The sequence below is a fragment of the Crinia signifera genome, chromosome 7 (assembly GCF_055691185.1).
Source record: "Crinia signifera chromosome 7, ASM5569118v1, whole genome shotgun sequence".
Classification (NCBI taxonomy): Eukaryota; Metazoa; Chordata; class Amphibia; order Anura; family Myobatrachidae; genus Crinia; species Crinia signifera.
The window spans coordinates 38707531-38734399 of NC_139223.1; the positions used below are offsets into that span (position 1 = coordinate 38707531).

At 47.0% G+C, this 26869-nt stretch overlaps 1 protein-coding gene across 1 annotated transcript in view; it reads right to left on the reverse strand.

Moving 5' to 3' along the window:
• Window positions 1-777: 777 nt before the first annotated feature.
• Window positions 778-26869, reverse strand: part of SCNN1B (sodium channel epithelial 1 subunit beta) — a 70124-nt gene continuing 44032 nt past the window's right edge. The window contains exons 6-13 of the mRNA XM_083152863.1: window positions 18846-19009; window positions 10266-10373; window positions 5516-5633; window positions 4950-5025; window positions 4282-4339; window positions 3643-3704; window positions 2859-2934; window positions 778-1456 (exon numbers count right to left, since the gene is read on the reverse strand). Coding sequence (XP_083008989.1) covers window positions 1109-1456; window positions 2859-2934; window positions 3643-3704; window positions 4282-4339; window positions 4950-5025; window positions 5516-5633; window positions 10266-10373; window positions 18846-19009 — 1010 coding nt within the window. The 3' untranslated portion in view covers window positions 778-1108. The remainder of the gene's footprint in view (window positions 1457-2858; window positions 2935-3642; window positions 3705-4281; window positions 4340-4949; window positions 5026-5515; window positions 5634-10265; window positions 10374-18845; window positions 19010-26869) is intronic.

The following is a 26869-nucleotide window of genomic DNA, read 5'->3' on the forward strand; positions in this document are numbered from 1 at the left end:
AAGAATGCCCCCAATCTACTGCCTGATACATAAAGAAGACCCTCAATCTGCTCATACAGTATATAGAGCAGGCATCCATAGAAGACTCTTATCCGTGTTGTACTGTAAATGTAGCACAGAGAATATAAAATAGGAGACCAAGTATTGAGACAGATGTGTGGAATAGAGTCCGAATCACAGACTGAGCTAGAGCCACAGAATCCAAGTAGGCAGCATAAAAGAGAGAGACATAAGCATTGACGTACAGGGTCAGGGCAGGTTGCAGACACAAAATATAGTCAGAATCCATTTACAATTTCAACCACAAGGTCTGACAGGCAACACAGCAGTCATCAATTATCAGTGCCGCCTGCTGTTTCAAGGAGTGCCATTTGTACTCACCACCTGTTCCGAGTAGTGTGGCCTTCACATTTTGGTAGCGCAACAGTACAATAAGACGTGCACTGCTCATTACTAGATTGCAACAATACACGGCACAGAATGATAAAGCGTACGAGAAACATGTGTTAGGTGCCCCGCGTGCAATCTTGTCAAAAAGCAATAAAGTTACTACAAAAATAGTAACCAAAATCATTTAAGAGTCACCTTGGAATGAATAGAAAAATCCCACCCTGGATATAAATTCCATCCAGCATAAAGTTCTTGTTGGGTAAGTCATAAAACATTTCTCATAATACATAATGCTTTCCAGTCCGCATGATCTTGCCTTGTTAAGGAACTATTCGGGTGTTCGGTCACCCTTTTTTTTTTAGAAGTATTTACACTCTTCTCTTTCCGTTCACTTGGGTATAAATTTTAATGAAATTTTTTGCTTACACAAATGATAATGGCCTGGCAGGTTTCTGATAAATGATAATACAGACTTAACTGTGTCCCCTAAAACATTCTCGTTTGCATGTTCACCTTCATTTCATGTTAGATTAATACTGAAAATGCCCCGGTACTCCTCTTCTTTTTCTCCAAAAACACATAAGATTACTTTATTCCTATCCTATAATTTAGGCTTATAACATATGATTAACAGTCTGTGCAGATGTTCATTAGAATATAAACTGATTGATTGATAAAATAATAGATGTTAGTTGTAATGAATAATCTTAAAGTTGTGTTAGTCCTCATCACTGGATAAGGCCTCAATGGCGTCTACCTCTTGCACCCGTAGGGAGTCGTACTTCGGAGGTGGGGTGCCTGGTATTGGCATATTGATATGGTCTACAACGTCTGGGTGGAAGCCGACATTGCTATAGGACTCTACCAGCTCAGATATTGTAGGTGGGGGTTCCGCGTAATCGGGACGGCGTCTCTTCTCTTTCCTCGCTCTCCTCCAGGCAAGCACCTTGAGTATGGTTATCCAGATGCAGTCTATGATGATCTCCCCAAACTCAATGATGCAGAGGACCGAGCCGCCCATCCAGAATCCAAACTGACCTCCCAGATTTGATAGAAGCCACACCACCTGTGGAGTGATGGATAGATCTGAGAATACGAGGGCTAGATTTATGCAACTAGACATGGTGGCAATCCTACAAAAATGGAGGCTTGGGCTCTTTAAGAAGGAGATGCCTTAACAGATATCAGACCAACCATCGCTGCTGCAATCTCCATAGTCATATCTAACGGATATAATAATGCACCGCCTGCCAAGCTCTCAAAAGCTCAACTTTTGGGCAGGGGTGTAACTCCAATAACAATATATTGAAGGGGCACCCAATAATTGTTGGTAGACACCTCTCCGCAGCAGTTATTCATTTTATGCCGCATAGTTGTACCCAAGTTCGTTTTCTGGACCATAGTAGTGCCCTAAGTTTATGTTATGAACCATTATACTGTAGATCCTTAGTTTACATGATGTCACATAATAGGGCTGCCACCACAGTATCCCCAATTCACATTATGGCATTGTGTCCCCAGCTCATATTATGCCACACTATAGTGCCTCATTACAGTGACCCAGTTCTAATTATGTTCTAGTGCCCTCCACATTACAATGAGAAGATCAAATTATGACCTGTTACAGTGCCAATAGGTGTTACTACAGTACATCTTTCACCTACCGCAGTGGTTCCCACCCTGGTTCTCAAGTACCCCCAACAGTGCACGTTTTCCAGGTCACCCGGCAGGTGCACTCATTATTCAGGCACGTTTGAAAAGATCCACAGGTGGAGCTAATTATAGCACTTGTGATTCTGTGAGACCTGGAAAACGTGCACTGTTGGGGGTACTTGAGGACCAGGGTTGGGAACCACTGACCTACCGCATAAACATACATGTACTGCATTTAACAGCACCAAATTGTTTGATAAATACCCTTAATGGCTTCAGTAACAGCCAAGAAGACTGAAAAAGATTTGTAGAACGCACTATTTGCCTGATTCGGGCCAGTTCGCTATGCTGCATATACTCGCAGCCTAGCCAAAAGGTCAGCGCCGCCCTGCCCCTGTACGAGAACACATCCCCCTCTCATGTGGCTGAATGGGAGAAAAATCATTCAATGGTCGACAACCATAACAATGACTTATTTCTGCCATAGATATCCGCAAAAGGGGACGGGCAGCCACCCATCCTGAGCAGACATCGATGTGCCTGCGTTCCCCTGCCCCAGATCCCTGTCCACCCCATCTGGAGCCAACGGCCCATCGAGTGTGAAACTCGTGGAAGCCATTCGCTCTAGGGGTAGCCACAACCCCCCCCCCCCCCCCCCCCGGCCATCATCATAGATGGGCCCAAACCAACGTGCCTGAATCGCTATGGTATCTACAGAGAGATTCGGAGATAGATTTCCATTACTTAGAACCCCCCCTCCGCCATAAGTTTGGTGGCTTCCACAAAAGGTGTTCTTATGACAGATGTATACTCACATTGGTGGTCGCTGACTCTGAAATAGTGCGGTAATTAAATTCTTGGAAGTAGATGTTCAGCAAGAGGATGCCGTCTCTGAGGATAAAGACATTCAAAAGTGATCACTTTTACCGTTACTGTTTGCTTTTCATGTTTGCTTACGTTTCTTTTATTCAATACAGGCAACAAAGAGATTCAGCACTTCACATTCTGGCCGGCGTGCACAATCACTGGTGTCCAATCAGATACACCCTGAGCGGTGCATGTATTCATATTAGACACAAGCCATACTTTGGGTCTGATTCAGACCTGTCGCTATACTTGCAGCCTAGCGAACTGGTAAGTGCCGCCCCGCTGACGGCCCTCACCTCCTGCCACCAGAATCCCCTCTCTAGCATGCAGCCACCTGGATGAAAAAAAAATTCTCTGTTTTTGGATAAAAGAAAAAGTCAATACTTACTTTTATCCTGGAGTGGAGATGGCCAAAAAGGGGGCAGGCGCCGACGTCATGTGATGACGCCCATAAAACACTGGGCGTTTCCCCACTGTCCGGAGCAAACGGCTCACCAAGTGGGAAACTCCCCAAAGCCGTTCGCTCCTGGGGATTGCGCCTGCGCATATTCACACATGCACAGACCCCAAACAACAGGGAAGGGGCTGAATTCAGACCCAAATGAACAGGTCTGAATCCTCCTCTTTATTCTTCCGGACCACACCCAGTTCATCTGAAGCCACAACCTCATTAGAAGAGACGACAGAAACGACTGAGCAGCTTTGTACACAGGGCCGTATGAATCTGTATACCTGTTAACAGTGATGTCTCGGCTAAAGTCTTTCTCAAACGAAAGGACGTGAAAAATCCAGTCCTGGAAGTAAAACAGAAAATTAAATAATATCAAAGGGGCCACACTGTAATATAAAAATTAGCCTTGGGGAATGTGCAGAAAATGCAGCCACTGGGACAAGTAAAGGTTCTTCTCCCTATGATAAAGTGGTCCCTAAGTGCCCGGGGGATCTTGGCCAAGGGCCCGGCGCCGGGGGATCTTGGCCAAGGGCCCGGCGCCGGGGGATCTTGGCCAAGGGCCCGGCGCCGGGGGATCTTGGCCAAGGGCCCGGCGCCGGGGGATCTTGGCCAAGGGCCCGGCGCCGGGGGATCTTGGCCAAGGGCCCGGCGCCGGGGGATCTTGGCCAAGGGCCCGGCGCCGGGGGATCTTGGCCAAGGGCCCGGCGCCGGGGGATCTTGGCCAAGGGCCCGGCGCCGGGAGATCTTGGCTAAGGATCCAGCATGGAGATTCTTGGCTAATGTACTAGCTATGGAAAATCTTGGCTAAGGGCCGGGCCCCAGGCGTTGTTGGCTAAGGACCTGGCACTGCAAGCTTTATGTACACATATTGAAGTTATTGGTGGTCCTTTGAGGACAGCATGCTAAGATTGTTGCCTTACCTCTGCTGCAGCAGACGGCCAGTCAGCCATAGAGATGGTCATTTTGTAGTTACTGTCACTGCAATACAGAAATACCAGGTGAACACCGCATATTACTCATCTGCTCACCCTCTAATAACGTACAGACATCTTCCATGAAAGAACAAATGATGACGGACTCTCTAAATATAGATCTTCATGCATAGCTCTGAAATGTGATCTAATGCAGTTTCCTCGTGTTAAGGTTCTTTACTGGATTTTCTTTGATAATGAACAGGAAGGGGAAATAAAGGAAGAAGTATCTATATGGGGGGGGGGGGGTACAGCACATCAGCGAGTATCACAGGGTGATTAATACATATAACACAGCGGGTTTGATGCAGGCTTGATTGGGCGCTGTAAATTCTGCAAATATGCGCTATACTTGTGTAATCCAAGTATACTAAGTAAATGTACACCTGAACTCAGAGGAAGGCATGATTCCTATGCTGTATACAGACTGATTATTTACAGGTTCCTCACGGCTGCTGGTCCTCGCTAGCCACGGTCATGGCAAGGGGGCGTGGCTGGGCAGCACAGGGGTGTGGCCTGTACTTCCGATGTTGCAAAACAGCCCTATTGCGTTACTTTTCAGTGTCACAACCACCCTAGCACTACTGCTATGCACCAATCGGAGAGAAGCGACTTACTTGCAAGGCTGCTTACAGAGATCAATGCAGCCTTCTCTCACAGTTACCGAGTCCTTCATATGGTAATAGCAGGATACTGCGAATAGAGACAGGGAGAGACCGTTAGCTATTCTTTACACACAATTCACAGAGCATGGTCACTGGTATGTATTGCAAACGTGTCTACTGTCCCGGGAGGTTCTCAGGGATTCACAGGCCCGCAGGCCAACTTCTTTCTCTTGTGAAGTGCAATCCTTGCCACAACTGAAATGCATCATTGTGCCTCAATGGATCACAGTAAATTGCCCCTTGGACTTTCATTGGCTGATCTCTCAGAGAGGAGGTGCAAAAAGTAGGCGTGTATTATGTATAATTTACTACACCCATTTTCCTCGGTTTGTGTATGAAATTGGCAGCAATCATATACTTTTTTTTTTCCCAGACAACCAAATCTTTACCCGTGTCTGGTACAACAAACATGTGATCAGGAGTTATGAAATCTGTATGTTATTATCAGTAGCCTGCATTGATCCAGACCCAGTTACTCTGCCTATTCTATATTAACAATGTACAGCACATTTACCTACCCCAGTCCGGATCATCCTGGTTATTACAGTAACTGGCCCCATCCGGTAGCGGGTACAGGTAATGCGCACAATTACATTGTTCCACCATCCTTTCTTGAAAACAGGATCGCATGCAGGACTGGGAAAGAGTAAGATAAGTCATGGTTATATTAATAGATATAGGAAAGGGCCAGTGCACCCTAAGTGTCAAAAACTATCATCCACTTCAAAGGCATAGTAATAAAATTTGAGAGCAATCCTAGCGCCCATGAAAATACAATTAGTAATAATAAAGTTAGACACCAATATCAAAAGGCTGGCATTAAAAGGCCTATTTTATTTATTTATTTGTTTCCAGTTATTTATATAATGCACACATATTCCGCAGCGCTTTACAGAGAATATTTGAACATTTACATCAGCCCCTGCCCCAGTAGACCTTACAATCTACTGTATATTCCCTACCACATGTACACGCACACACATTCAATGTAGTGTGGGAGGAAACCGGAGTACCGGGAGGAAACCCACGCAAGTACGGGGAGAATATACAAACTCCGCACAGTTAGGGCCATGGTGGGAATAGAACCCATGACCTCAGTGCTCTGAGGCCTATTAAAATATACAATGCCTGGTCTCGGTTCATACTGTCTGCTCCAATACACTCCTGATTTGTACATGCTACATCTCATGCTGGGCCACACAGAGCCGTGATTTTCTGTTCTGCTGATGCCAATCCGATGATCGTCTATGAAAACCGGCGATCAGCGGACATCGATGATCAGCTATTGGTTGCGAATCTGCAAAATCCTGCATGTTAAAATCCCTAACTCACCAATCACAATAACTTTTTGAGTGAAATAAGCTAGTCCAAACTTTTTGTAACATATTGGATTTCCCTGATGCCCCCAACCAGGCAACAGGAGAACAGAGATTTGTCCCAATTCTACCCAGATGTACAAGTTTCATACGGACTGGAAAATATAAAGTCACTGACACTGCATGACGATCACCAAAAACTGGTCTAAAAGTACAAAATATAATTTAAATAAAAAGATCTTAAAAGATTTAAAAAAAAAATAATAATAATTACCGAAAAACTATTACTTTTAATTTCTGAATCACAATGAACCCCGTATAAATATCCCATTAGCTTAGTTTATATTGATTAACTAAAAATAAAACAAATTATCGCTTTTAAACAGTTTTGTTTATTTGGCTGCTATACAGTGGGGAACGTGAGAACATATTTAACCCTTTAAAGTGGCAATAGCTCTGTGAGAGCTGTGCAAAATATCAGCTAAAAATGCCAGCGTCGCTCACATTTGTTATATAAATTCAAATGAAAACTGTAAAAAAAAAGATTATATTTCCTATACAAGACAAACATAACATTTTATTATGAGGAATATAAATGTTTGCTTGGCAATTTTCACAACAATTTTGATAAAGTCACATGGCACTCAAAGGGTTACGAGACATAGCACCAGCATATTTTTATTGGATTTCCGGTTTCTACTTGTTAATGACAATTAAAAAAATTCTATTGGCTCAGAATGTCCAAATTAAAGGTATTGCAATATACATATATACAGGTCGGTTCTCCCTTATCCGTGTATTCCAAAACCCAAAATATTCCAAAAACCGTAATTTTTCAGCTTTTTTGTGGAGGGGAGGGAGGTTTTTTTTTCATACTTACCTCGTCCCGATGGCCTTCAGGCCTGGGACCGGATATGCCCCTGAAGGCCACCGTGGATGTCGGGGGACCAGCGGGGCACCACCATGGGACCAGATAAGTATGGGTTAAAAAAAAATCCAAAATCGGGAAAAATACCTTATACAAAATGCTTGCAGTCCCGAGCTTTTCGGATAAGGGATACTCAACCTGTATTGGCGTTCGTTGACCTTTCATGTTTAAACGTTGTTGTCTCTTTAATATAGGTCTCAGGATCTGTCGAATGCCTCACTGTTAGTATTGCCGCTCTTGCAGCACTATAATTTGGCTGGCATGGAAGACCGATCACAGAGTAAAATGGGCATCATTACAAATATTTGTCTGTGCTCTTTGCCAGGTCTGAACACATCATTGAACTCTTTTGGATCGCATTCACTTACACCAGGATTTATGTACGGTACATTGTGTTCTTGTGCGAATCCCCTGTGGCTTGACAAGAGCTTCTACAATATGTCTCATTATTTTAATTATTTTCAACACAAGAGCATCTATTAAGACTATTTCAATGATCTGGTTTGTCACCATTTTACATAGCGGAGTATTAGCCCCAATAGTTGGCAAGCACCGCAAGCAAAAAGGTCAGTATAAACCAAACATCCAGCGTCATGTGTAAAAGATGGGGCAGCGAGAACAGCCGGCAGAGGGGTTACACCCAAATCATAGACAGCTACTCATAGAACATTTCAGCATTAAGTAAAAAAAAAAAAAAAAAAATCCGTAAGTTATTTTAAAAGGTGCTTATATTATTAATATACTGTATATTATATCGTTTGTTTAGTTATTTTTTTTATATGTTTAGGATGCCACTAGTTTAAAACCAAATCTGGAGCCGAATTAGTTAAATGTTCTTCTACTGAATTGTCTTGACTGAACAATATTTTGCTGTTACATTTTTTTTGTTCATCAATTTTTATCATTTTGTGTCACTTCAGTACAGAATGTGACAATAAAAGAGAAAGTCATTTGCAAGTGATGAAAGAATTATTTGTTTCAGTTTCCATAAAACCTGCAATCTCGGCCCTGGCTGAGCTGGGGTCAGCTTTTTATAGAATAAATTAGGTAAAAGTATGTCTAAAGTGACGGCTTCTGCAATGTACTTTTACTTTGAACTGTGACAGTTTTTAGCCCACAAACTCCTCCCCACCCCCAAGACCCTATCTGCTCCTTCCTCCAATCTCTGTCTTCACAGCTCCCTCTCTCCATATCCAGCACGTCTGAAACAGATCAGTGCCCCTGGACAGCAGCGGAGGCTGTGCACTCCCCCCCCCCCCCCCCCCATCCAACCTCCATGTTGACCGCAGGATGCTGTGGTCCGGAGGTTGGGCTTCTCCCATTGCTGTAAACGGGAGCTGGGTCGGATGACCCGGCGTACCCATTTGCACTGCCCTCTACCCAGGTCCTGCCCGTTTTCTACCCTGGTCAGGACCTGGTTAGAAGTCCCGTGTAAAGGGACACGGGTTAACCCCTTTTACACCGTCGCTGACCCGGGTCCACAAGAGGAAAACCCGGGTTTTTGTGGCAGTGTAAAAGGGGTATTTATGTGATTTGCTGGATGGTTACAAAATAAAACAGAAAGACTTCCAGTAGCTGTTTCAGAACATAATAATAATTAAAAAAAGAAAAAAAGAAATAATGGGCGGCCCAAGATGTCCTCTGCTGGTTCAGCTATGTACTATCCAATCGGCCGTGAATGCCAGCTGCCCTGAGCACTGAACGGTTTGTGTACTCAGGTAACATTATAGTATCGCTCTAATGGATAACTGATTACATAACATGATAACATGTTCCTCTAATTAAAGGGAATTCATTATAAAGGAATAGAACCAACTAAGTGGGTTCTAGAAAGTGTAAATGCAGCAGATCCATTCTTAAAATTCTACCCCTACCCTACTATTGGCACCACCTACTCCTTCACCTCAATCCTAAATCCTTGGGTGGGGGGAATTTACTACATTGCTATGGGCAACCAATCAGAATCTACTTATTTATTTAGCACCTTCTAGAACATTATAGTATCCAATTGGTGGCCCATAGCAACATCCCATCTGAAATAGTACACCCGTAGTCAATTTCTCCCCTTGTCTCTTCCTTCCCTCCCGTCCTTGCTCTGCTCTCTCCCCGTCCTCTTCCCACAAACTTCATATTTGTTTCACACATTTGTTTAGAAAACGTACTGGCCTGGACTAATAAGGGTAAGTGGACTTGCGGACTATGTAGTTCGACTAAAGCCTAGTTATGGAGTTTAACCCTTAGAGTGCCAAAGTTGTTCAAAATATCTGCATGAAATCCCAGCAACTGTTTTTTTTTTTTTTGCTGCAATGAAAACTGACAATTAGAAAATGGCTGCCCCCATACTTCAGACAGTTTTCTGTCTGCAGTATGGGGGCAGCCATTTTCTAAGAGTCCGTTTTCATTGTAGCAGCAGGAGCCGGCCGGGACCGTGACGTCAGGAAGGTCCCGACAGAGAGCCGGGCGAGACGACGCAGACCGCGGGTAAGAAGGGGGGGGGGGGCAGGTTAGGTGGGGGGCGCCAAATAAACGTGCGGCGGGGGGGGCGCTGAATAGTTAGTTACGCCCCTGGGCACTCATAGGGTTAAACTTCTCTAATGTGGAAACAAAAATTAAATATATTGTGGCAGAAACAGCATCTCTACAGAAGAGAGTAATGTGGAGGATCCAGACCAGGTTTTGGAGCAGTGGCAGAAGCAAGGTTGGGTAGTCAGCAGCACCTACAGATCTGATATAAGTGTTTCCAGGGAAAGGGAAAATGCTCTTGATGAAGGATTAGCTGCCCAAGCGATAGGCTGGGGTGTGGGCTATGGTGGGGACCACTGGGGCTTTGCAAGAGTCTGTTCTATGCTGGACTACCTATATGCTGCTGCCTGTAACTACGCTTGCCTATGGAATTAATCTGGTACGCTGTGACCTGCTTTATAAAAAATATATTTTTAAAACTAATACTGCACTTTTCGAACAGATGCAATAAGTGCATTTAAAAATAAATAAAATAATGTATCTTAAAACTTGTCTCAGTACCTGGATTGAATATGAACTGTTGTATTTTTCATATAGATTCGCCACAGGAATATCAGAGCCATTTACTGTGCACGCAGAGTACGGAGCCTCTAAATGTTGCGTTTGGTCCTGCAAAGATGAAGACAGTGGTAAAGTAGTTACAAGATTGACCAATCAAGTTAAGGAACGGGAGTGCTGAGAACCAAGGTGGTGTTTTTTGAGCAGCTCACCCGATCCAATCAGAAGAGATTGTTTGATCGGCCCCCCAGTGTATTCACACCGGGGACCGATGTTTTAGTTTTGGGCATGCACATATGGGCCACTTTGCAGACGCTAACACGATCGCACGGGGGTGGGGGTGGGATGGAAGCGGTCAGGGGGATGGAATACGCTGGGCATTCACATGGGTACTCAGGCGGGCCGATGCATGCTGGGGGGGCAGGTGGATGACATCACAGAACATTCAGGACTGACATTTATGAACTGGGGAAAAATCATTTGATGTGGAGTCGACCATAGAATGACTTTGCCCCCGTACACTCCCCCACGAATGGATGTTTTTGCTAAACATCTATACGCAATGCAGTGGGGATATTCGCATGGTGGCGTGGGGCTGACATTCGCACACCCGGCAGGAGGTGTTCGATGGCTCGCTAAGTAGCAAATTTACGCTGCTTAGCAAGCAAACCTGAATCAGGCCATAGTGCGTACCAAGCTCAAGGATCGTGAAGCAAATACATTTTCTGTTGTGGTGGATTAAATCTAAACCAGATAAAATTCAGTTAAGAAGGAATACTTGGGCTGACACACGCACAAACACACAATTCAGAGGTTGCCCAATTTTGTTGCAAACTACAAAATCAGGAAAAAAACACAATTGTGCTGCCCCAAACATGGTACCAATAACTCCAATGGCTCTTGGGGGAAAAAAAAATCAGCTTTTTTGCTATAACGTAGTATAATTCCTATAGCAAATACAATTTGGAAATTATAATTTGAAGGGTTAAAATAATGACACTTAATTTTGGAAATCCGCATAAGCAAAAATATTTCCCTTTTTTTTTTTTTTTTTTTGTGATGCATCTCTTTATCTTAACATCTGTTAGATTGATACTCTTTACTCAGCACGGCACCCATCGCGGCCATCGCGGGCATTGAATGCACTAAAAAATCGGGTGCGACGCGACCGACGCGATGCCCGCGATTTCCCATAGGGAACAATGTTAAATGTCTCAATTGACCCGATTTTCCTGTTCAATGCCTCAATTGACCCGATTTTTCCATAGGAAACAATGTTAAATGGCCCACAGAGGCCAAATAGGCACCCTGAAGTGTGAAATGGCCCCCACAATTGTTAACGCCACCCCACGATCAACGTGAACCCGAAGCGTGGCGAGCGCAGCAAGCCCCCGAGGGGCAGCGGTACGCGTCCTACGACCTTTTCATACCCCCACTATCCACATCGGCGTGGAGTTGAGAATAGAATAGTGTGGCGAGCGCAGCGAGCCACCGAGCCCGAAGCGTGGCGAGCGGACGCGGATACCTGTGAAGCCCGCGAAAGGACGCGTTTACCTGTGAAGGTATCCGCGTCCCCTCGCTGCGCTCGCCACACTATTCTATTCTCAACTCCACGCCGACGTGGATAGTGGGGGTATGAAAAGGTCGTAGGACGCGTACCGCTGCGCTCGCCATGCTTCGGGTTGACGTTGATCGTGGGGTGGCGTTAACATTTGTGGGGGCCATTTCACACTTCAGGGTGGCTATTTGGCCTCTGTGGGCCATTTAACATTGTTTCCTATGGAAAAATCGGGTCAATTGAGGCATTGAACATGAAAATCGGGTCAATTGAGACATTTAACATTGTTCCCTATGGGAAATCGCGGGCATTGCGTCGGTCGCGTCGCACCCGATTTTTAGTGCATTCAATGCCCGCGATTTTTTTACCTGCGATGCCCACGATCAAAATCGTGGGCGCCGTGCTAGGTAAAGAGTACCGTTAGATTTTAGGGACTTTGTGTTGTGTGATATCGAAGGTTTTCTGTTGTGTGATTTATTTATCTGGCAAAAAATAGGATTTATGGTCTTACCTTGATAAATCCCTTTCTTTGAGTCCATAGGGGGCACAGGAGTTCACGCTGGGTATGAGAGGTGAGGTAGCAGAGCGTGCACCAAAGGGTTACAAAAATGTACCCAGCATGCTCCCTGTCTCCCTTATAACCCGCCCCCTGACCCTGGGTCACCAGTTTCGTTAGCAAGCCCAAGGTAGGAGCAGAGCCAGAGAAGAAGGAAGAGCAAACGCACACCCACATAGCATACAGGCCCTAAAGCCATGGAACTTTCCTACATAGGAAGCCCCGCTACCAGGTGCATCTGGGAGGGCGTCCTGTGCCCCCTATGGACTCAAAGAAAGGGATTTATCAAGGTAAGACCATAAATCCTATTTTCTTTTTCGTCCACTAGGGGGCACAGAAAGTTCACGCTGGGACGTCCGAAAGCTGTCCCCTCACGGGTGGGGGACGCTCCTGGACTGCGGAAAGCACATGTCTACCAAACTGTGCATTAGCCGATGCAAAGGTATCAAATGCATAAAACTTGATAAAGGTCTGGGAAGAGGACCAAGTAGCCGCCTTACAGAGCTGTTCAGCCCAGGCGCCTCGATTAGCGGCCCAGGATGTACCCACAGACCTGGTAGAATGTGCAGTAATCCCCTCCGGGGGAGTAATCAGTGTGGAAAGATACGCTTGGCGAACCACTGATCTGAGCCATCTCGCCAAGGACTGTTTGGAAGCGGGCTAGCCCCTCTTATTGGCCCTATAAAGCACAAACAGTGAACCCGACTTAAAAGTTGACTTAGTCCTGCGAAGATAAATCTGCAACGCACGGACTACATCAAGAGAAGCTTCAGCTTCAGAAGAACCTGGAAAAGAAGGCACCACTATTTCCTGGTTAAGGTGAAACTCAGACACCACCTTTGGATGAAAATCCAGTTTGGTACAAAGAACCGCCCTGTCCGGGTGAAATACCAGAAAAGACGGTTTCCATGATAATGCACTCATGTCAGACCCCCTTCGTGCTGAGGAAATAGCCAACAAGAAGCCACCTTCCAGGATAGCCATTTCAGATCCACCTCCTCCAGAGGCTCGAAAGGAGACTATTGAAGTGCCCGGAAAACCTCTAAAGAGGGACACCTCAACAGCCAGCCCGTCAAAGCCAGGCCACTAAAGTCCGGGTGTCGGAATGGCCCCTGTGAAATCAGGTCTGGACGCAGAGATAGACTCAGAGGAGAGGCTACCAACAGGTTCCATAGAACCGCGTACCAACCTCGACGGGGCCAATCTGGGGCCACTAGGATCATCATTCCTCCCTCCTTCCTGAACTTCCACAGAAGGCGAAGTAGGAGTTGAAACAGGGGGAATGCGTACACTATCTTGCCGACTTAAAAAGTCTGCCTCAAAATTGAGAACCCCTGGGATGAAGACTGCAGAGATTGCAGAAATCTGCTTCTCCGCCCACCTGAATATCTAGGAGACTTCTTTTATCGCTCCTTTGCTGCATGTCCCGCCCTGCCTGTTGATAAAGGCCACAGGCGTGGTGCTGTCGGACCGGATCTTTACAGGGCACCCTCGGATGAGGGACCCCAACCTCTGAAGAGCCAGAAGGATTGCTCTCAATTCCTGGAGATTGATCAGAAGGTGACACTCCTGAGCCGTCCAGCGACCCTGAAAAGATTGAGAATTGCAAACCGCTCCCCAGCCCCGTAGGCTGGCATCCGTGGTAAGCAAGACTCAGGTTGGAATCCAAAACAGGCGGCCCTGAGACAAGTTGTCTGTCTTTAACCACCATGTGAGAGACAGGCGAACCTTCGGGGGCAGTGTGATCAATTGACTCCTTAGACGAGTATGATCTCCTGTCCACTGGCTGAGAGTGTAAAGCCGAAGTGGGCGCGAGTGAAACTGTGTATACTCTACCATGTCGAAGACACCACCATACACTTGTGTACTGAGACCCTTCTGTGACCTATAAGGGAATGAATCTTCCTCTGAAGGGAGTGGATCTTATCCTCTGGAAGATATACTCTCTACAACCGAGTGCCCAGCCGAGCTCCCAAGTGAAGTGTCCTTTGGGAAGGAGTAAGAAACGATTTCTTCCAGGTTATCCTCCAACCGTGAGATAACAGAAGTGTAATCACGACCTGCAAATGACTCCGTAGTAGGTCTGGGGACTTTCCAAAATCAGTGGGCCGTCCAGGTATGGAATCATCCGAACCCCCAGCCGGTGCAGGTGTGCAGCCCTGACCGCCATCACCTTGGTGAACACCCTGGGAGCCGTAGATAGACCAAAAGGTAGCGCCCTGAACTGGAAGTGTTCGAACCGAAGGGCGAACCTCAAAGTGCTGATGTTCCTGTCGGATGGGGATGTGAAGTATATCTAGCGAGGCCATGAAGTCCCCTGGCTCCAGTGAGAGAATGATCGAACGCAGGGACTCCATGTGAAACTTCGGCACTCGCAGAAAAATAGTGAGCGACTTCAGATTCAGGATAGGACGGTGAGAACCATCCAGTTTGTGAATCAAGAATAGGGTGGAGAAGAACCCCTGACCCCTCTGCTCCTGAGGAACTGGAACAATGACGTTCGAGTCCAAAAGAGAGCAGATGGAAAGCTGTAGCACTTGTCGTTTCGCTGGGTCCTTTGGAAGACCCGTGCAAAAATAACACTGAGGAGGGGGGAACCGGAATGTCAGGACACCTCCCTGACCTGTTTAGCCACTGGACGTCTGGTAGCCCAGGGCTGCTTGGTGCAGGGCTTGGCTCCCTTAGTGGATGAGGAAAATCTAGAGGAAGGACTAGTGCCGTCGGACAAACCTCTCTCCACCTTGCCCGCCCACTCAGACACTGCCTTGGAAAACCCATGACGTGGCAAGCGTGGTACACCTAATGGCCCCTGCCTGTGAAAAGCAGTCCTGAGGAAATTCTCAGAAGGGTCCTTCAAAGATGAAGAATCCGAAATGGGCAGTACTGAAGCGCGAGCTAATCGCGCAACATGATCATCCGCCAGGGGAGGATTTTCCCACTTAGCCCTCTCTGTGGGAGGAACAGGTTAAAAAGTAGTAAGTCGCTTGGAAAGCTGGAACCTTCTAAACGGTTGAGACCACGCAGTCTCCAATAAATCCTCCATGAGGGCCGAAGGCGGGAGCTGGGCCGATACTTTCTTAAGACGCTTAAAAAGCAGGTCTTTACTTTTAGGGGCAGGAGCCTCATCCTCCCTCTGGAGGACTGCCTTAACCTCCTGCATCAGAGACTCTACCTCCACTCAGGACAAAGTGTCATCGGCCCCTGCGGATTTCGCCACTAAGCTGGAATCCGAATCGGAACGCGGAGAACCCGCATCGGGACTCTGCTGCCTACACTGCCTCCTCGAATCCCTGCCCGCCCGAGTAGCCGTCAACCCCTGCACAGATTGTGCAAAGGATTGCCACCAAGGGGGCTCTACATAAGCAGGAGCTGCCCCAACACTGGTGCTGGCCACTGCCACAGGGGGCATGGGCACAGGGGGCAGGGGCGCAGGAGGTAAGGAGTTGACAAGCGGTCAATATGTCAATATCTGAGTCAAGGTCGAAGCCCAGGCCGGTTCCTGCTGTGAAGGCAGCAGAAGATCTGCTTCAAGGGCCAAACACCTGGAACAGATATCCTCCTCCTGCTGAGAGAGTATGTCCACACATACCCTACAGGTACGCTGCATCGGAGATGGAGTCTCCTTGCCAGGTTTCTCCTTAGGCATACTGTCCATGATAAAAGACAAAAAACACCAGCAGTTACAACACTGACACCCAAGCAACACACTTGCAGCCTTACCCACAAAGCTTTAGCAAAGCCATTTGGTATGGGCAGATAAACTCAACAATTCAGCAAGCTGAAAAGGAGACACCGTATATGCAAAGCCAATACTATGAATGGTGACAGTGTTTCAAACTTTCATCTCTTCCAATGATATTGGAAGGAAGAGAGCATCAGAGTACCAGCCGCAGGAGAGGATAAATACCACAAACACCAGGCTCCAGAAGCAGGGTGTGGGGGAGAATCCCAGCAGCCTCCATCTCTAAACCCAGCAAGTGCCAGAATGGCTGCTGATTAGGACCTTAACGAGGAGCTGGGACACCTGGGGCAAAAATATATATATTTTTTTTTTGGATTGTGGGAGGAAACCGGAGTGCCCGGAGGAAACCCACTCAAGTACGGGGAGAATATACAAACTCCGCACAGTTAGGACCATGGTGGGAATCGAACCCAGGACCTCAGTGCTGTGAGGCAGTAATGCTAACCATTACACCCTCCGTACTCCTACAGCACCTGGTGTTCCTATGTGGTCACCCACTCAAGTACTTACCAGGCCCAATATACAGCATTAGCTGTAGATCCCAGGCTGTCTTCAAGCTTCCAATGATATTGGAAAGAAGACATCAGCAAAGCTCAACAATCCAGCCAGCAGCAGGAGAGGAGAAATACCACACACACACACACACCAGGCTCCAGGAGCAGGGTGTGGGGGAGAATCCCAGCAGCCTCCGTCTCTAAACCCAGCAAGTGCCAGAATGGCTGCTGATTAGGACCTTAATGAGGAGCTGGGACACCTGGGGCAATCCTACATCACCTGGTGTTCCTATGTGGTCACCCACTCAAGTACTAACCAGGCCCAATATACAGCATTAGCTGTAGATCCCAGGCTGTCTTCAAGCTTCCAATGATATTGGAAAGAAGACTTCAGCAAAGCTCAACAATCCAGCCAGCAGCAGGAGAGGAGAAATACTACACACACACCTGGCTTCCAGGAGCAGGGTGTGGGGGAGAATCCCAGCAGCCTCTATCTCTAAACCCAGCAAGTGCCAGAATGGCTGCTGATTAGGACCTAAACGAGGAGCTGGGACACCTGGGGCAATCAGAGAGCAAGCCTCAGCACTTCCCCAGGGGTGGAGGAGGGACTAACCTACAGCACCTGGTGTTCCTATATGGTCTCCCACTCAAGTACTAACCAGGCCCAATATACAACATTCCAATGTGTATGGGTCTTGTCCCATCCTTGCTGGCGGGTCGCCATGGCGTCTGCGCTGGCGACCCGCCAGCAGCCACGCCAGCGAGGAGACTGAGACGCGCGTGCGTCTCACGCGCACGCGCGTCTCAGTCTCCGACGCTGGCGCGACGGAAACCCTGTCCGTCTCCGCCTCAGGGAGACGTACAGGGTTAGGGGGGGGGTTAGGGGGGGTGCGGGCAGTCGGCGGGGACCCCGGGTTACCGCCGGCAAGCCGGCGGGGACCCGGGGAAACGTATGGAAGCGCCGTCGGAAGGGGACGCGCGCGCCTCTCGTGCGCGCGTGTCCCCTTCTCACGATCGCCATGGCGCTGGCGGGGGATGGCGGCTGGCGACGCCAGCGCCATCCCCTGCCAAGATGGGAAAAGACCCATCTGTAGCCTGACTAATTATCCCTGGTGATCTAGTGGAAAGGTGGAGCAGTCCAGACCCCCACTGCCTGCCCCCCCGCTGACTCCCATACAAACGGGGGGGGGGATCACTGCTAGACGCGACTCCCTGCAAGCAGGGAACCGCCGCTTACCTGCCCGGGGACGGAGTGCAGCATGCGGGAGCCTCCGAGAGAGGGTCCCGCAACGGAAGTCCCCAGCCCAGTCGCCAGCGCTGCCGTCGCCGCCGCCGCCGCCGAGTGATGGAGCTGCGCTGCCGGTGATTCACTAAAAGAGCACCCGCCGCAGCAGCTCTAACCCATGGCTGTTCTAACAGCCGCGATAATGGTGCTGCTCTCTCCTTGGCACCAAAGAAAAAACTGGTGACCCAGGGTCAGGGGGCGGGTTATGAGGGAGAAGGGAGGCAGGGAGCATGCTGGGTACATTTTTGTAACCCTTTGGTGCACGCTCTGCTACCTCACCTCTCATACCCAGCGTGAACTCCTGTGCCCCCTAGTGGACGAAAAAGAAAGTGCAACTGTGTGGGACAAACGCAATTTAATTTCAGTTTAATCGTCTGGAAATTAAAATATCTGAAAGGAAGTTACTGAATAAATCTATACTTCAGCCTTGTAATAAATAATTAAAGTCATGTAAGTAGTATTATTAATAACTGAATTTATTTTAATTAGAGATGTACAGGTTCTGATTTACTCTGATTTCAAAAAGCAGGATCTTATTGGCTATCCCAAACCCCATGACAGTTGTTGACAGTGGATAGCCAATAAGATCCTGCTTTGAAATCAGAGTAAATCAGAGCATGCACATCCCTAATTTTTATTTAATCCCTTGTAATCCTTAAACGTTGTTGATCTCGATCAATAGGCTACTTCTTGCAAAGCACCTTCTTTTGCCCGTACATAAATGCAAGAATGCACCCCCCCCCCCCTCCGCTCCCCAGGAGGTTGAGAACTTAACAGTGAAAACATAAGATAACATCCACTTAAGTAAGGGACATTGTTACAACAACAGCAGCCATAAACTATTATGAGGCTGTTGCATTGTGGATTCACCCAGTTTTAACCAAACCAGGAGCTGGCCGGTGTCCCATCAGATAGCATTGTTCTGTGTGTACTTTCTCACCAACATACCACGAGAACGGCCACAGAGGTCTCGGTCCCAGGCATGGCATAAATCCCCAGATCCTTCAGGAACGGAAAGCTTCTCTGCTGGTGCAAAATCAGTCTGGCAGCAGCTGTAGTCTGGAGAAAGGGGATGTATTCCTCCTGATTAAGGTCTATAACCATCCTCAGCCCTATGGAGAAACAAAAGGGAGATTCACCTTAAATACAATGCACTCATGGCTACTGTAGGGTGAAGGTCACACTACTTTTCCTTCTGTAGCTAAACTTGTAGGGCTGAGAGACATCATACTATAGAATCTAGATGGCCAACGAGGTTAAGAGTCAGAGGAACTGTTTAGGAAGGTAGAGAACATTCCTCCTACCAAATATAACAGTGTTTTCGGAAAGATATCTGAAATACAGGAAGCATTTTTTTCTTTGGATGCAGTGGTCTCCTGGATTCTGTTGTCTCCCTTAAAGGAAAATGGACTAATCCTCAAGCCTTAGTAAATTGCCAATGGACCCTTAGGATCTCATTGGGAGGACTTGCATGCTCCCATCTACAGTATCACAGCAAATCCATGGCTACATGGTTAGAAGACAGGGGGCCAGATGTATCAAGCTTCAAAAAGTGATCAAATGGAGAGTGATAAACAACCAGCCAATCAGCTACTAACTGTCATGTCACAGGCTGAGTTAAAAAAAATGGCAGGTAGGAGCTGGTTGTTTATCTCTATCAACTGTATCACTTTTTGAAGCTTGAAACATCTGGCCCAGGGAGAGTCAATAAGTGAGTCAATTAAATGTAAACTAGGGTAGGTACACCTTCCTATAATCAGCTCACCTGGAACTTGCTATGGTCCATAACAGGATTATTGGCCAGTAGCCTTCCAATGAGGATATCACATTATTGGGACTTATTTAGCCATAGATGGTTTCACAGGGAAGGAGAATGACTATGCCATGCTCTCTATGATGACGTTAAGAGGTACACGGTAGCGGATAGTACCAATCTTATAGCCATTTTGTAACTTTTGAGTGAAGATAGGTGCTGCTACAATGTTATTGGTTGCAACGGGCAACACCACCTTTTTTTTTAAGAAGTTTTAGTAAATCTTCCCTATATAGATATTAACTAAACTTACGTGTAGTACAAGTTACCATTTGGCTGCCCCACAACTGCGGATTGTACGAGACCTTTGGATTGTTATATCCTTTCCCCGTCTACCTAAACTGCTTTTTGAAAAAAATTAAGGGGCAGATTTATTAAGCTTGGAGAAGAGATAAACTGGAGATAAAGTGGAGAAAAGGTAAAAGGAGATAAAGCATCAGCCAATCAGCTCCCAACTGTCTTTTTCAAACACAGCTGATTGGCTGGTGCTTTATCTCCTTTTGCCTTTTCTCCGCTTTATCTCCAGTTTATCTCTTCTCCAAGCTTAATAAATCTGCCCCTAAATCTTCCAGCACCAATTAATTGTCCATATGTTTAATTTCATCAATGTTCCCCGTAACATCCTTATGTTCCCTTTATGTGCAGTCTTTGTCCTCTGAAACCAAGCGCCTGGACATGAGAAATGAAAAATAATAATCCGATAACCATAAGAAGCGATATATGCTATGAGCATAAGCTACACTGTGGGGGTTATTTTGGTTCACTCTGACAATTTCCTTCTTAGATGGACAAAACCATGTGCACTGCAGGTGGGGCAGATGTTACTTGTGCAGAGAGAATTAGATTTGGGTGGGGTTTTACTTCAAAGTGAGATCTATCTTGCAGTGTAAAAATAAAGCAGCCAGTATTTACCCTGCACAGAAACAATATAACTCACCCAAATCTAATTCTCTCTGCACTTTTTACATCTGCCCCCCCTGCAGTGCACATGGTTTTGTCCATCCAAGAAGGATTTTGTCAGAAAGAGTGAACCAAAATAACCCCGTGTGAGATTAGCTTCTCTCCAGTCATTAGGGTGAGGGCAATCTTAACGTATGGGTTCACCGGGCAGCTGCCCAGGGCGCCACAGTTCTAGGGGTATTTGAGGACTGGGCAAGGGGCGTCCAGAGCTTCTTGGGAGCCTGCAGCCAGAAAGTGAATGACGTCAGCATGCTGATTGGCCGATGGCTTGAATTATCCACCAATAAGGGTGGATTATAGTAATTCACTGTACAGAACCATGTGGAGAGTACCTGCAGTAGGGGCAAGCAACCCCAGTGCATTACATTGCTACAATGCTATTAAAACCCTGATTAAGGGTGTCACCTTATTTTACCTCTCTGTTTACTAGTAACAACACTCGGTGCTAAAGTATTCCTAGGATGTCAGGACATAGATCAGAAGAATATTTATTTTCCCCAGACAAGTTGGCAAATCTCAAGAGCCAAAAGATGCACACGGGGGCGGAGAGGGGACTTATAAGGCTCCTCACTGCTATTCCAATAATAGGTACAGTCTGTGGGAAGGGTACTTGTTTAGTTTCACGGTGGCAGCTCATGCCACTCTAGCTATGAATCTTGGCAGCTTGCCAGACTGCCTTAAGCTATGCTATGAGCGTAGCGACTGTTTGAATTCTGTCAGCTTGCCAGGTGCTTACTTGTTTAGTTTCAGGGCGGCAGCACGTACCACCTTACTTCTGTAATGTACGTTATCAGCATCGTACGCTGACTCCTCCAAGGCAGCCCAGCGCTGGTACTCCTAAGCTCCTGTGAAGCCTAGTGTGCGCCTCTAACACAGCGCTGGCAACCGCATGATATCCTCTCTCCTGTGGAGAGCGGATCATGCGGGCGCCGGCGGAGAGGCGCTCCATCTGTGTGAGACGTAGAAGCGTCTCAGACGCTCCAGCATTGAGACGCTCCTGCGTCTGAGTAGCGTGTGCCTCTCCTGTCCTAAGAGCGGGTGTGGATGCAATTGCGTATCATGCACAATGAAGGAGGCATTTGCCAGTGCTCCATGTTACATACTGGCAAATGCCTCCATTTCATAAACCCAACTATCCACGCCATCCCGAAGCGTGACGAGTGCAGCGAGCCCCGCGAGGGGACGTGGAATACATGTGAAGTTATCCGCGTCCGCTCGCCACGGTTCGGCGGCTCACTGCGCTCCCACACTATATAAAGTCAACTCCACGCCGACGTGGATAGTGGGGATCTGAAAAGGAGGGAGGACACGTAACACGTAGCTTAAGGCAGTCTGGCAAGCTGCCAAGATTCATAGCTAGAGCGGCAGGAGCTGCCGCCGTGAAACTAAACAAGTACCGTGGGATGCTTCTAACTATATGGCCCCAATACTGATCCTTGAACCAGATACTTTTTGGATTGCTACCTGCCAGACCTCTTTGTACCCAGACTACTACTGGCCCTCACCCTAAAATTAAACACCAAGCTTCCTTGAGGCAGCATGACTACAGCACTGACAGGGGACTTGTTCTGTTTAAATACCTGCATTTCCTGCTCCCATCTCAGTATAACTTTTTTAGCGTCCCCTATAAATCAAGTGCCAGGGTCCGTTCCACCATCAGCTGTTATTACTACATGCCATACCCATGTAGGGTTGGGCCCCTGCTGTTCCAAGGGAATGAGGACTGAAAAAAGGTAAAAACCAGGGGTAGCCTGGTTATGGGGCTCATCATGATCTAAAAGAAGCACTTGTGTAACACTTGGAGAGAGACCTTGCTGAAACAGACACGAATCAGACCGCTTTCACGTAGCATTACCTCTTGGAAGACATTTTTGTTTGCCAAACAAACTCAATGTTTAGAACAAGGAAACTATCAAAACACTGTGGTTTCTTGTCCTAGAAGATATGTCCGATATATACTTAAGGGTAATTAATTATAATAACAATAACAAAAGAGACTTGCCACTGTTTAAAGTATAAATAAAAACCTGCTGTAATTGATTATCCAGGGTGGCGGTCAAAAGCTCTCTCTCTCTTTCATATTTGATCTTTTTGGAGGGGTCATTGTTGAGCTGCCGATACCAGAACAGGAGAACAAATGTCTAAAAGCACTTTATAAAGACCCAGCTTTCTTTGTATGTCATATGAGATTCTGTTTGTTAACTTACAAACAGTGAGGACATTGATATTGGTCTGGGCGTTGGTTCCGGATGGCGGTAGCAGGGAGATAAAACCTTGTTTTATGGACAACTATTTCTGGATTCTGCTCAGTGAGGATATTTTATTCCCAGATATTCAGAAATTGAGCAGGTGCTGATAGTAACATATCTGGGATGTGATGACTGACTCATTGGTTAGGTATAAAAAAAAAAATAAAAAAAAATATGGTCAACATTTTAAAAAAAAATTACAAAAATATTGGTTTGAAAGCATAACTGCCACTGATTTAAAGCATAGACCAGTAGTTCTCAAACAGAGTTCCGTAGCACCCTGTGGTGCCCCGGGACACTTGGCAGGGTTCACTGGGTTGGTGGTCCAGGATCAATTCAAATGATTAATGGCCACCTGCACTGGTTTTGCCTATCAGATCCTACCTGATTGTAGGAGGGGGCTGTCGCTAGCCGTGATGCCGGCACCACCCACCGCTGCCACTCACCTGCTCCCTGCCACGGTCCCACTGCCTGCATAATGTAGACAACAGGCACCGGGACAGGCGCATGCACAATATCAACCTCTCTACTGTGCATTCGTATCCCCCCAGCTTCTATGAGCTGTTCAGTTGAGAATGACACAAATATTACATTTTTATACCATCTGCTACCTCAGTTTTTATGATGGTAATATGCATATACTGCAGAATGTCATGAAGAGTGATCAGATTTATTGCAATGTCCCTCTTTGCCATGACAATGAACATTACTGTTTACCTAGAACGGCGCCCATTGCGGGCATCGCATGTATATTGCATGCCATTATAATGGCATGCGATGCGACCGATGCGATGCCCGCAATTTCACATAGAAATGCATGTTAAATTGTAAATCGCGTCGGTCGCATCGCATGCGACCAAAAATCGCATGCGATGCGACCGACGCGATTACCGATTTTACATAGGGAACAATGTTAAAATGGCCCAATTGACCCGATTTTACATAGGGAACAATGTTAAATGGCCCACAGAGCCCAAATAGCCACCCTCAAGTGTGAAATGCCCCCCCAATTGTTAACGCCACCCCACGATCAACATGAACCCGAAGCGTGGCGAGCGCAGCGAGCCCGCGAGGGGCGGCGGTACGCGCCCTCCGACCTTTTAACACACCCACTATCCACGTCGGCGTGGAGTTGAGAATAGAAAGCGGATACCTGTGGAGCCCGCGAGGGGACGCGGATACCTGTGAAGGTATCCGCGTCCGCTCGCCTCGCTTGCGCTCGCCACACTTTCTATTCTCACTCCACGGCGACGTGGATAGTGGGGGTATGAAAAGGTCGGAGGACACGTACCGCCGCCGCTCGCCACGCTTCGGGTTGACGTTGATCGTGGGGTGGCCTTAACAATTGGGGGGGCCATTTCACACTTGAGGGCGGCTATTTGGACTCTGTGGGCCATTTAACATTGTTCCCTATGTAAAATCGGGTCAATTGGCCCATTTAACATTGTTCCCTATGTAAAATCGCGGTAATCGCGTCGGTCGAATCGCATGCGATTTTTTGGACGCAATTTTTTTACCTTGCGATGCCCAAGATCCAAATCTTGGGCGCCGTTCTAGGTAAAGAGTACCCAATGAACAAACAGTACTCCCAAAAACTAAATTTTCACTGCATTTCAGCCCTCCCACAAAAGGACCAGCTGTCTCGATAACACAGGTGAGAGTGTTGATGAGGACAAGGCCTGAGCTCACTCTGTTATGCTGATTGAGTCAGAACAAAAGATTGGAAGCTTTAAAAGGAGGGTGGCGCTTGAAATCATTGCTTTTTCTCTGTTAACCATGGTTACCTCAAATATGCTAAGAAGAGGGGAGTTGTACTGGATAGTCACACAAGGATAGGTAATTAAAACTTCACCTTTAAATCAATTCTTTGTTAAAACATCCTTTGTCTGATTTCATTTGTCGAAGATCATAGGGGAGGAGAGGTTGATGAAGTGAAATATAGAGGATAAACCACACATAGCCGTACACACGTATATAGGCCCTTATTCTGGATGACTCCCTCGGGTGCGAATTTGCGCACTTGCAAGTCAACCAAAGCCCTCCCTGCGAATGGTGGTACGCCCAACCCCCCTTCGCATGCCGGGTTCGTTCGCCTGGCATGTGAATGGATGTTTTACATAAACATCCATTCGCATGCCAGTGGGAACCTCCCCCATCTTTCGATGGTCGCCGACCATCGAATGATGCTGAAAGCACACATATGTAAGGGTGGTCCATCCGGTTATGGGAACGCCCATGAAACGCAGGGCGTTCCCATATGCTAATGGCCCAGGCCCCTTTACACCCCTGTTTAAAAGGCAGGGAGCGTGCACCCAGCAAATCGTTTTCTTTCGTGGAGTTCACACGCACACACATGCGCAAAAATGCTGCGGCGCATGCACAACACATCGAGCCCCCGTGCGAATTCGCCCCCGAGCCAGTCAACCAGAATAAGGGGCATAATGCGTTCTAGATAAGGGTCATAGAAAAACACTGATAAAGGTGCCCGTCTACGTATTGCTGTTTACTGTATTTATAGTGGTCAGTTGCTCTTTCTATATTACATTAGTATATAAGGGCCCAGCTCACTATTTCTGTTTTTTAAATTCACAGATAAAGGATGTGTCTGGGCATTGTAGTCCTATATTTGCCCAATGTAACGGACCTTGTTTCGTTGTCTCAGCTCCTAACTTTCAAATACATATAAAAGGAGTCTGTTTAGTGGTATAGTGTAGGTGTCTGCTTAGATTACACATCGCATAGGTAGGTACAGTATGTTCTAGGCACCGTGACTTACATTCAGTATTTCTGTTAATGACCTGTTTTCTAGAATATAGGGTGGTATCCAGATACTGCGGACTGAGTAATAGTGATTGAACAGGACCGTCTCCTAAAGTGGATTCAGCTGCGGGATCGGGGAACCACCAGTGAAGAGCTTGCTCAGGAATGGCAGCAGGCAGGTTGGAGAGCCTCTGCGAGCACAGTGAGGTGAAGACTTTTGGAGGATGGCCTGATGTCAAGAATGGCAACAGGAAACACATCAGGGACAGACTGATATTCTGCAAAAGGTTCAGGGATTGGACTGCTAAGGACTGGGGTAAAGTCATGAATCCCTGTTTCTGTTTGTTTGGTGCATCTGGAAAATGTTTGTCCGAAGAAGTCCTGAGTCTGCCAGCAGTAAAGCATCCTGAGACCATTCATGGGTTGGGTTACAGATGGAGCAGCTCCCGCTGGAAGGGGGCTCGCGTGCCCTGTTCCGACGGAGCCCGACACCCTCCTTCCCCCGATCCATGTCCTTCCCCCTGGAGTGGACACGGGCAGGGAAAGCGCTCCCTGATGCCGTGTTGATGGGGATGCACATCCCAGTGAGATGGAGCGCCTCTCCGCCAGGGAATCTGGCGCTGGTTTAGAGGCGCTACATCTGTAGCTCTCAGGCAAGGGAATGGGCTCACTCACAACATTGCCTAAGATCAAAGCCATGAATACAGAATAGCAGGAAAACATCTCCCAAGGGCAACTTTACCCAACCATCCAAGTACAGTTTGGGATGAGCAGTGCCTTTTCCAGCATGATGGGCACCTTGGCATAAAGCAAGAGTGATAACGAAGAGAACAAAACATCAACATTTTTCTCCATGACCAGTAAACTCCCCAAACCTTAATCCCATTGGAAACTTGTGGTCATTCCTCAGAGGACAAACAAAACCCACAAATTCTGACACACTCCCAGCAGATATGGGCAGCCATTAGCCAATATGGGGCCCAGAAGGTGATTGACAGCTGCCAGGGCAAATAGCAGAGGTCTTGAAAAAGAAGGTTGAACACTGCAAACAGTGACTCCTCGCATAAACTTAATGTAATTGGCAATAAAAGACTTTGACACTTAATACTTGGAATGTTACTTCAGTATAGTAAAGTAACACCTGACGAAGAGGTCTAAAAACACTGAGGCGCCACTGGTTATTACACAAA